Here is a 12,222-nt window from a genome sequence, read left to right on the forward strand (position 1 = left end):
TGTCTGTGGGATGGTGGTGGGGCTTCATGTCTCTGTGTTCCTTCATCTCTGGATGCATCCGAGTCTCATCTCTGGTCAAAAAACAACTCACCGAAACCGCATGCAAACAGAGTGTGTGGCGTTCTTCACAGAAGGACTCTCCGAGGATCCCCTTATGACTTCCTGGTTCCATAAATGAGAACCTTGTGTTTACATCTTAGACTCCAGGAAAAGGCTTTTCTGTTTTCAAAAAGGAGAAATTACTTCGGGTGTAAACAGCTTAGCTTGCTGGGACGATTTTGATTTGACTTAAGGTTTTGCCTATGCTACCGAATCTTTAGCAAAGAACAAAAGGTGCGTGGGTTGGGGACTCGTCTTAAAGACCCTCCTTTCTTCCCCCAAAGGGAAACAGCGAACACCGTGACTATTGGAAAATGTCACCATATTCTGAGTTTCTTTCTGTTCCAAGAACAGAATAGAACACTTGCGCCTTAAGTTTTCAACTTTTACCAAAATTGCCAGGTGTTGACAATATTTTTTAGAAGTTTCTAAGCTACCAGTTAACCTTTTTGAACTTCTAAATTTATAAGCAAATTGACATTTGCCGGGATAAATGCCCAATGAGAAATCACCCCCACGTTTGAAGAAGTCAAATTAAGGGAGAACACAAAAGGGGGGCATCAGAAGGTACATATGCAATGACTGGAAACTTCGAAATGCTAATTTATATTGAATAAGAGGAATCTCACTTAAATGATCAGATGGATAGTGTCAGAAGAGACTTAGCATCTACAATCTACTTGTTATCTGCTGGCATATCTTTTCGAGAGGGTCTGATGTCTTATGGGCTGGCTTTGAACTCACCACAGGACAGTGGATGGCTTTGAACTACTGCTCCCCCTGCCTCCACCTCCTGGAGCATTGGGATCACGGTATGCACCACTACCTCCCGTCTAATCCACATACACTAGCAAAGCGCTCTACTGATGAGCTATATCCCAGGCCTGTCACCTGCTGATTCCAAAAGATACATCTCTTAAGGACACTAAAAATCGAAAGGGAAAATGCAAAACCAGTTAAAAACGCACAAAAGCATGCTATAGGGCTGGAGAGATGGATCAGCAGTAAAGCTCACTTGATGCTCTTCCAGAGGACCTGGATTTAGTTCCCAACACCCACATGGTTATAAGGAATCTGCTGCCTTCTTTCTGGTTCCTAGGGTCCTGTACACACGCGGTGCACATGCATATACTCGGGCAAAATATAAATATACAATAAAGTGGCGCTTGCCACCAGGCCTGATGGCCTGAGTTCAATTTCCGGAATCCACATGGTAGAAAGAACAGGCTTCCTCAGATTGTTCTGTGATTTTCACTCATATGTTGTGGAACATGTATGTCCCCCCAAAATGAATAAGTGCAGAAAGAATTTTGTAAATTTTGGTGTTACTTAACTGAGCAAATATACCAATGGCACACGGGACCCACAAGGGCACTGGGAGAAAAGTGTGGGCTTCTCCCATGAATGGATCAGCCAAGTGAAGCAAACCACCGCCTTTCGTTCACGTGTGGGTTTGGATGCAGCTTTTTGGACTTGACGCTGCAGAAGGAGAAGGTTCTGATGGTCTGAATGCTCCTCATCTCATCAAACCGTGACTCCCTCTGCCTAGGGCTCCAAATCACCCTCTGTCTGCTAGTAATAGGGGCAAGGCAGACTGAGTAGGCATGGAATTTTTCTTTTGGTCAGAGAATGGGCTGTTTCCAGGCCTGAATTTGGTTTATGTGTCCCGTGAAAGAGGTGGTTTAGTCTGGTGGGATCATGGACCATGGGGACAATGAATCAAGGAAGAGGCATGCTTGATGAGGCAAGCTGGAGGCATTAGAGAAATAGAAGCCCATATGACACTCTTGTTCCGTCCTCCATGTATTTGTTTGTTTATTCTTCAACCCACATTTACTGAGTCCTGTTTTTTTTTTATCTTTCTTAGATGGTTGTGGTTTTTTTAGTTTCTTCACTGGCCGACAAATATCTGCTAGCATTATTGTATATATCATAAAATTAATTTTTTTAAAGATTGTATTTATTTATTTATCCATTTATTTATTTATTTATTATGTATACAACATTCTGCCTCCATGTATGCCTGCAGGCCAGAAGAGGGCACCAGATCTCATTACAGATGGCTGTGAGCCACCATGTGATTCCTGGGAATTGAACTCAGGTCCTCTGGAAGAACAGTCAATGCTCTTAACCACTGAGCCATCTCTCCAGCCCCCCAGAAAATTAATTTTTTATCTTCATTCATGGTTTGCATTTGCCTCCAACTTACTGTTTATACGCACGCATTTGAGAGGGGGCCGTGCCCGCGACGGGGAGAGCCGTGATGTGGCAACTGGCACACTCACTCACCAGTGCTTCATTCATTTCCAGGTCAAATCTTGGAGGATGCTCCGTGTTCTCTGGACCTTGTGGATCTTGGTGGCCATAAAAGACCTCCGAAGGGAGGGCTGTTCTGCTCAGGCACCTCTGTCATGTGATGCTGGTGTGTGTGATGGCCGTTCCAGGTCTTTCACCTCCATTCCCTCAGGACTCTCCACAGCCGTGAAGAGTCTTGACCTGTCTAACAATAAGATCTCCTCCATTGGCCATGGTGACCTGCGGGGGTGTGTGGACCTCCGGGCTCTGATGCTGCAGTCCAATAGGATCAACAGAATAGAGGAAGGTGCCTTTTCTTCCCTGCGCAGTCTTGAGCACTTGGACTTGTCTGATAACCACCTATCTGACTTATCTTTCTCCTGGTTCAGGCCTCTGTCCTCTTTGAAATACTTAAACTTGCTAGGAAATCATTACAGGATACTGGGGGAAACATCACTGTTTTACAACCTCACAAATTTACAGACTCTCAGGGTAGGAAACGTCGACAGCTTCAGTGGGATTAGGAGGATAGATTTTGCTGGACTGACTTCTCTTGACGAACTTGAGATCAAAGCGCCACGTCTCCAGACTTATGACTCCCAAAGTCTGAAGTCGATTCAAAACATCCATCACCTGACCCTTCACCTGAGCCAGTCTGGTTTCCTCCTGGCGATTTTTGCAGACATCCTGAGTTCTGTGGGATATTTAGAACTGAGAGATATTAGCGTGGCCAGCTTCCGCTTCTCAGAACTGTCCACAGATGAAATAAATTCGCCGATGAAGAAGTTAGCATTCCGAAACGCAGATCTCACCGACGGAAGTTTTAACGATCTGCTGAAGCTGCTCCGTTACATCCCGGAACTCTTGGAGGTAGAGTTCGATGACTGCACCCTAAACGGAGTGGGCGATTTCCAGCCCTCTGCGTCAGACACCGTGAGAGAACTAGGCAAAGTAGAAACGCTAATAATACGGAGGTTGCAGATCCCCCAATTCTACTCAGTTACTGATCTGAGTGCTGTGTACCATCTCCTAGAGAAAGTTAAGCGCATCACAGTAGAGAACAGCAAGGTCTTTCTGGTCCCTTGTGAGTTTTCAAAGCGTTTGAAATCATTAGAGTTCTTGGACCTCAGCGAAAATTTGATGGTTGAAGACTATTTGAGAAACTCAGCCTGTGAGGACGCCTGGCCTTCTCTCCAAACTTTAATTTTGAGGCAGAATTATTTGAAATCACTAAAAAGAACTGGAGAGATTTTACTGACTCTGAAAAACCTGACTGCCCTTGACATCAGCCGCAACAGCTTCCGTCCTATGCCTGACACTTGTCAGTGGCCACCAAAGATGCGCTTCCTGAACTTGTCCAGTACAGGGATACAGGCTGTGAAAACATGCATCCCAAAGACGCTGGAGGTGCTGGATGTTAGTAACAACAATCTCGACTCATTTTCTTTGTTTTTGCCTCGGCTCCAAGAGCTCTATATTTCCAGAAACAAGCTGAAGACTCTCCCGGATGCCTCCTTGTTCCCCGTGTTACTGGTCATGAAGATCAGAGAGAATGCCATAAACACTTTCTCTAAAGACCAACTTAGTTCTTTTCCCAAATTGGTGACTCTGGAAGCAGGCGACAACCACTTCATCTGCTCCTGTGAATTCTTGTCCTTCACACTCGGGCAGCCAGCACTGTCCCAGGTCCTGCCCGACTGGCCAGACAGCTACCTGTGTGACTCTCCATCCCGCCTGCGCGGCCAGAGGGTTCAGGAAGCCCGGCCCTCAGTCTTGGAGTGTCACCAAGCTCTTCTAGTATCTGGCGTCTGCTGTGCCCTTCTCCTGTTGATCCTGCTCGTAGGCGGCCTGTGCCACCATTTCCATGGGCTGTGGTACCTGAGAATGATGTGGGCGTGGCTCCGGGCAAAGAGGAAGCCCAAGAAAGCTCCGTGCAGAGACATTTGCTATGACGTCTTTGTTTCCTACAGCGAGCAGGATTCCTACTGGGTGGAGAACCTCATGGTTCAGCAGCTGGAGAACTCCGACCCGCCCTTTAAGTTATGTCTCCACAAGCGGGACTTCGTTCCCGGCAAGTGGATCATTGACAACATCATCGACTCCATTGAGAAGAGCCACAAAACCGTGTTTGTGCTTTCTGAGAACTTCGTGAGGAGCGAGTGGTGCAAATATGAGCTGGACTTCTCCCACTTCCGGCTCTTCGATGAGAACAATGACGCGTGCATCCTCGTTTTGCTGGAGCCCATTGAGAAGAAAGCCATTCCCCAGCGCTTCTGCAAGCTCCGCAAAATCATGAACACCAAGACCTACCTGGAATGGCCCTTGGATGAAGCCCAGCGGGAAGTGTTTTGGGCAAATCTGAGAACCGCAATAAAGTCCTAGGTTCACCATCCAGGTCCGGTCTTGCCCTAACCATGAACTGTAGCAAAGTTTATTCTGACGTAATTATTTAAGTACATAGAATTGTACCCTTGAGGATTTAAGTATAGCTGATAATTGTGAGCTTTATCTTGAGTGCTGTTATATAAATATTTTATATTACGGTTTTTCTGTTTTTCCTTTTTTTATAGATAACCAAGGTATCTCTCCATTATTGATATCCAAATAACCTGTTTCCTTAGCATATCTAGAAAAGGTACACACAGACTAAGATTTAATGCTTCAGCGCTTTCTGGACAGAAGCACGTGGGAGTGGCTACGGAGTATTGTGGGAGTGGCTACGGAGTATTGTGTGAGTGGCTACAGAGTATTGTGGGAGTGGCTACGGAGTATTGTGGGAGTGGCTACGGAGTATTGTGTGAGTGGCTACGGAGTATTTTCCAATCTGCTATCCCACCTGCTATCCCTCTGTGCAACATCTCAAGGGCAAGGAGTCACACTGTTTGGGTACTAGAGATCTCAGTATAAATGGCTCAGGCTGCATTTTTATGTAAACTGAGTTTGTCTTTCTGAGTATTTAATAGGGTTCTCTAGACATAATTCTTTGAAATAATATGTGTAACCTAAGACATAGTAAATCTTGTCTTGCCATGAGAACAGAATTAATGAGTAGAGTATAAATACAATATTGATTTGGAAGGATCTGAAGGAAGGGTCCCGTGTTCTGGTACAGAACTCCACTGGATTTCAGCTGCCCATTCCCAGTGTCTGGTTGCTCTGGCTCCTACCCCCGTCAGACAATCTGTTGCTTTTTTTTTTTTTTCGGAGTAAATCTTGTTTCTAATTCTATAATGCTTTCTGTCTGAAAAAAAATAAATGTGAACATAGTATTTTGAAAATAATTATATACTTAGAGGTTTTTTGGGATTCAAAATAACTCCATGTGTAGTAATCTGAACACAGATACCAGTGCCTTTAATATTTATAAGGAAGATTTGGTAGTGCATAAAATTTTAATGGGTCATTTTTTGCTGAGAGTTCTTCACTGGTACTGGTACTCAACAACTTTTCTTTTTCTCTTCTTTCTTCCTTTTTCTTTCGTCTCTCTTTCTTTCTTTCTTTCTTTCTTTCTTTCTTTCTTTCTTTCTTTCTGATAAAGGGTTTCTCTGTGTAACAGCCCTGAATGTCCTGGAACTTAGTTTGTAGACCAGGTTGGCCTTGAACTCACAACTTTTGTCTTGTGCTGGGAACCACATGTGAAAATGGCTTGAACCTTCTTTGACCAGTGTTAATTCTGGGCCAGGGCTAGGTTTGTGTGGTTAGTTGGGTTTTGGAATCAGAGATATTTGGGTTAACAAATATTCAATCTTGGGCAAGACACTTGACCTAATCCAAAATATTTTTCTGTCCCTAAAATGGGCAGTGTGATCTGTACATGCTGCATCATTGAGGTTTTGAGATGCAGCAGGATTAGAAAACCACATTCCCTGGTTGCCTTCGCTGTCAGAAGGATTATGGGGACAATGGTATCAGAGCTGCCCAAATGGGACCTATGTGTACATGTGGAGTTAGAGGTTGCCTGTTGTACAGCTTTGCTACTGGGGCAGGTATTTCATAGGAAATCATTTGTTTTTGTGTTTTATCATTAATACGTTCCTAATATGTACACTATAGAGAGATTAGTGACCTTGTTGTCCATAGAAAAATGCCCTCAAGGAAGAAGTTTGTTAGTGTATCATGAGTTTTAGCGTGGAAAACTCAAACAGTGCTTTTTTAGGATCCAATACAGTTTTTTTTTTAAATCAAGAATTTAAACAGCAATAGAAATACCTTCATGGTTTGATAGATTTAAACATACTTTCATCTTTATTACTCATCCTGCTGAAAGTTAGGTTCGGCAAAGCGGCAGGGTGCAGCATTAACACACACAGAAATTGATAGCCTTCCATAAACCAGTGACAGCATACTGGGAAAGAAACCAGGGAAACAATCCCATTGATGGTAGTCTAGAGAAAATAGCTTGGGGTAAGTTCAGCTACTGAACTGAAAGACCTCTACAATAAAGACTTTAAAAAACTGAAGAAGGAAAGACATGCTATGTTCCTTGAGCCAAATAATTTCTATTATGAAAATGGCCATGCTATCAAAAGTGGTCCGCAGAGTCGGTGTGATGCCAGTGAATGTTCATATACTATTCTTTACAAAAATAGAAAAAAAAATCTTAAAATTCATGTGGAAACACTAAAGGTCCCAGATGGCCAAAGCAATCCTAAGTAAAAAGAATACTGCTAGAGGTATCACCGCACCTGACTTCAAATTACACCAGACAGCCATAGCAATAAAATAGAATTATGCCACCATCCAAGCAGATGCGAATGGATGAGCTACAGCAGAGGTTACAGATATAACACACACTGAGAAAACAGTGGAACCTTCGGCAAAATATGCTGGTAAAACTGGGTGTCTGCACATAGGAGAATATAGCTACACTTTATATCTCATTCTGTGATGTGGGAGTCCCCTCTGTGTGCTGTGATCACCATTAATGAATAAAGAAACTGCTTGGGACCTATAGCAGGGCAGAACTTAGCCAGAAAAGGAAAACTAAGCTGAATGCTGGGGGAAAGAAGGGCGGAGTCAAAGAGAAGCCATGGAGCCACCGGAGACAGATGCTAGAAACTTTATCCAGTAAGCCACAGCCACATGGCAATATACAAATTAATAGAAATGGGTTAAATTAATATGAGTTAGCCAATAAGAAGCTAAAACTAATGGGCCAAGCAGTGATATAATTAATACAGTTTCTGTGTCATTGTTTCTGGTCTAAGCTAGCCGGGCAGCCGGGAACTAACAAGCGGCTCCCTCCCACAATTCTGCACAGAGATTGACACCAAAAGGGCCAAGGACCTCAATCTAAGAAACTCTGAAACTGATAGAGGAAAAGGTACCAGGGAGTGGGTTCTTTGCACAGGTATTTCTACCATGTGGTTTGTAGGCTTTTGCAACTGGCTTACGAGAGGAATGCTGGAGAATTTGAAGCTACAGACGTGACAAGCCCTTGCATGCTATTCTCAGAGATTGCTGGCCATCCCAGGGGGATTTTGGAAGACCAGAATGGCAATAGCTATGCAGACAGTAAAGAACAGCTCGTGAGGGCTCACGAGAAGAAGGATTCACCAGGAGAGGGTCAGGTGCCACTCATGCCACAGTCTAGCAAAAAATTGGTCTGCAGTCTGTTTCTGTTATGAAAGTTTGAGTACCCGAATTCAGAAGTAACGGATTAATTTATTTGGTGGAGGAAATATCAAGAATGTGTAACACACAGGCTGGGAAATGGTTTTGCTTGCTATAGTTAGCCAGGTTTATGGAGAGAAGCAGAAAGAAAATGCAGAGCAGATTTGAGAACTTTGCTGTGTGGCAAGGAGAAGAATGTGTACATGTTTCAAACCATGAACAAAGCAGGTGCTATCGAGGAAATGACAGCTGTTAAAGAGATCAGTACAATAAAGAGGAAACCATGCATTTTGAAATGGTAAACGAAGAAATGTAATTTGAGGGTAAGATTCCACCCATCGAAGGCTCCATGCTGTGAAAATGAAGGACTCGCACTGGGAAGAGTGTTGTCTGGAGTCTACTGAGAAACAGCAGCCCGAGCAGCGTCAGCCACGGAAGCTGCTGTAGTCACAGTCCAAGGAGGCTTGGATACTTGCTCAGCTGGCAGTAGGACTTGGTATCAACTATATGGCGCTTGTTCTGTAGGCATGCAAAACACAAAGAGTAATTGGTGGGCTTTACATCTTAAACTACAGGCATGATGCAGAGAGGGCAAACCTGAAATGGCACAAGTCTTTAGACTCCTAAAGCTGCTTCCAGTGATAGACTTCCTCCAGGAAGACCACACTTCCTAAACCTTCCATTCAGTACTGTCAGCTGGGGACCAAGCGTTTAAACAAGCCCTGAGCCCAGGGAGAGCATCCCCATTCAAACTGCTACAGGATCCAGCATATCTGGGTTAGTTCTTTCCAACTGGTCTTATGTAGTCTGTTGACCTAGTTCCTTTTGCCACGTTAACTTACTCTCAATGGTGTGGGAGGTCCTTCTGTTTGTGTGTTGCTTTCATTGGTTAATTAATAAAGAAACTGTTTGGCCCGAAAGGGCAGAACTCAAGTAGGTGGAGAAAACAGAACTGGATGCTGGGAGGAAGAAAGAGAGTAAGAGAAGCCATGGATTCTCTGCCTGAGACGGTCACCGGTTAGAATCTCTGGTAAGCCACTGCCACATGGCGACACACAGATTAATGGAGATGGGTTAAACTAATATGTAAGTGTTAGCCAATAAGAAGTTAGAGATAATGGCCAAACAGTGTTTTAATTAATGCAGTTTCTGTGAGATTATTTTGGGTGTAAGCTAGCTTGGCAGCCGGGACAAACAAGCACCCGGCTCCCTCCGCATCTAACATCTCAATAAATGTTTCTGAAGGTTGGTTCTACATGCCGGGCACTGCTGTGGATATAGTAGGGGATGAAACAGATGAAACTTGGCTTCACGGAGTAGAAGACAAACAAAAGTGCACGGCTTTGATTTTAGATACTGATGAGTTCTCCGAAGAAGGCACCATCAGGTACCAAAACAGAATTATGCCTCCCATCTGTGCGTGTACATGTGTGTACATTGTGTGTGTGTACATGTGTGTACATGTGTGTGAACCAAGGAGTGATTCCTTATTCTTTATTTCAGCCCTCAGGCGGGTTCAGTTTGACAGTTCCCAGGGTCCCAAAAAAGTCATGGTCCTGCTGCTAGAGCTTTGAGGGTAGCTAAGTGTGGACAGGGGCTTCCCGGTTTTAGAGCTGCCTATGCCGTCAGGTATGAAGAGCAGAAAAGATGTATTCCTTGAGTTGTTGACTACTTAATGCCTCTACCGACAAGAAGATGATCTTGGACTGAGGGTCACCACTGTATATGCGGCGCATGTCGCAAGCTCTCAAACACTTGAAGATATGATCAACCAGCAATCGGTCAAACAGGGAGCACAATGCCTATGCCAGGAAGAGATAGAACAAGTGTGTTCCGTGCATGGGTGAAACAGTAGGTGTTACAAGAAAGGGGAAAACACACACTTTGTTTATTCCGTTGTTTAGATTTCAATTCTTTCCACAGAGATAAATTAGGTTAGGTGTGACATCAGACTTTGTTTCCCGAACTCTTTGGAGTTCATCTCCAAATTCCAAAGAGAATACTAATGTTAAATGCAGGACCAAGGATTTAAAAATACGCCCACCGTGCAATGCATTGAGGAAGTCTGTGATGCTATCCCAGCTTGAGGAGACAGCTAATGCCTTGAACTATTCCAATCAGCACTGCTGGACCACCACGTAACAAAGCCAACCCAAGATCTCTGCCTACAGCATGTGTGTACGCTCTGAGCTGAGTGTCAGTTAGGGGGTTGTTCTCCATGGAGCTAGGCAGAAGAAATACCCATCAACATCGCTTGCAAATATAATAAACAGTGTCTCAAATGGGGAGATTCCTCTTTTAAATTCTATGTGCTTTCCTAAGAGTTTTGCGTGGTGATTTCCATGATTTGTGTAGTCCCAGATGCTAGAGAGACTGAGGCAGGAGGGACACTTGAGCTTGAGAGATTAGAGTTAGTCTGGGCCACATATTGAGAGCCTGCCTCTTGAAAAATAAAAAATGATAAATACATAAATAAAGCATTTCAAAAAATTTGTAGCATTATGGTTATTGCTATTTACACCACACTCGTTTTCTGAGACCAAATCGAGATCACTCATGGTAACTCCAAACAGCAATAAAGGCAAGGGTATATGTTGAAAAAAGGAAAAGAGAAATCCATCTCTGGGAAACTAGGAGGTGCTTCATGTGAGCAAAACCTGAGCTCTGGGTCCCCGGCAGTGGACACGCCCGAGGGCATTCGGTGCAGCAGGAAGAGCAGCATCAGTTTATTCTGGAGGTCACATCTTTTGTTTTTTTTCCAGGATCACTAATAAATTGTGCAAAGGGAGCTTAACTGATGCCCAGTATCACTGGTAGCAATATTACAAAGGCCAGTTTCCTCACACAGCCTGTCCTTGTATAAATATCAATAAGAGTATATGTTGCACCCAGTGGCTTGTTCTTTCTAGACAATGTAAGGAAACCTGATAGCTTGTTCTCTAGCAGATGGACTTACAGCCATTCTGTAAGTTCTTAACGGAAGGTTGAGGAAACCAGTCACATCGCCTTAGAAGGGGATTTCAGGAACAGAAGATAAGGAAGGAGGGGGAATACCCTGCACGCTGTGCACTTCCAGACTCGAACTGAGCCAACTCTGTGGGCAGAGCAGGTGGTCTCACCCACAGCCTGGCCCTGAGACCCGAAGGCCTAGGAATGCAGGGTCTTCTGATATCCCAGCTGGAAGAGCCCCTGTGCATAGGACTCAGAGATGAGACACTATCAATAGCTACCACACAGCCACATGGTTTGGGTTGGTGAGGAGCAGAGGAGGAGAGGGGGAAAAGTTGCTTCCCCAGCACTATGAAGTTATTGACAGTGAGTACAGAGGTCAGCCTCCCATAGAAGATGTAGAGCAGACGAGGCCACCTTCTCAGTCTCTCTGCTTAAGAGGCAACAAGCTCAACCCCCTTCAGTCCTTAGAAGAAACATGTTATGGTCTTGGGACAGAGCTATGGAGGACTAAGTCTTTCTAGTTAGCTCTGGTTAAAGGCTGTTACCCTCTTGTGAACTTAATAGGACTCCCGTTTATTCTATTAGGCATCCTGGTGCCTATAAAAGTCTTAGTTGCTGGGGCTGGGGAGACGGCTCATGGGCTAAGAACTCTGGTTTTCTTCCCGAGGACCCCAGTTTGGTTCCTGGTCCCCACATGTGATCACAACTAATTGTAGCTCCAGTTCCAAGGCCTCCAGAGCCTCTGAAGGCACCAGGCATATTAGTGGCGCACAGACACAGATGTTGGCAAAACACTAAAACACACACTTTTTTTTTGAAAGTCCGAGTTGCTCCCTTGAGCTTCGCGGATCTGTGGGTCTTTGTTTCATTTTAATATCATTGTTGCTAGAATTTAGTCTAAAGAGAGATGAGGCATAACAAGAAATTAAGAAGAAAAAAAGCTAAGAGGCAAGGCAAGGAGAAACGTAGTCATTTCTGGTAAAAATAAAAATTTGTTCTGCCCCCAAATGCTCTCCCACACTAGTTCACAATCTGGACTTTTAAAGTTTCAATTTTAATTTATCTATGATGTAACCACAAACCCATATTACTCAAGTACGTATCCACCCATCCATTCAACATCTCCATTATTCTTCCTCATATTGGTCTCATTTTCTGAGCTGCCCTAACACATTTCCAGTAAAATCTCTTAACACAGAAAGTATGAGCCATAAACGGTAGAATGGTCTTGGGTATTTAATTTCCTATCCAGAATAGGAATAC

At 44.0% G+C, this 12,222-nt stretch overlaps 1 protein-coding gene across 1 annotated transcript; it reads left to right on the forward strand.

Annotated features, from left to right (window-relative positions):
- The first annotated feature begins 2,157 nt into the window (after positions 1-2,157).
- Tlr2 (toll like receptor 2) lies at positions 2,158-4,940 on the forward strand. Its single transcript, XM_041658864.1, has one exon. The coding sequence runs from the start codon at positions 2,221-2,223 to the stop codon at positions 4,774-4,776; it is 2,556 nt and encodes an 851-aa protein (XP_041514798.1). The 5' UTR covers positions 2,158-2,220; the 3' UTR covers positions 4,777-4,940.
- Positions 4,941-12,222: the final 7,282 nt, after the last annotated feature.

The sequence above is a fragment of the Microtus oregoni genome, unplaced genomic scaffold (genome assembly GCF_018167655.1).
Source record: "Microtus oregoni isolate MIOR12 unplaced genomic scaffold, Mior012 000010F_ref0000083, whole genome shotgun sequence".
In the NCBI taxonomy this organism is placed as follows: domain Eukaryota; kingdom Metazoa; phylum Chordata; class Mammalia; order Rodentia; family Cricetidae; genus Microtus; species Microtus oregoni.

Excerpts from the sequence above, each read along its gene's own strand:
- Tlr2 (XM_041658864.1), top strand. The coding sequence starts at position 2,221 with ATGCTCTTAACCACTGAGCCATCTCTCCAGCCCCCCAGAAAATTAATT.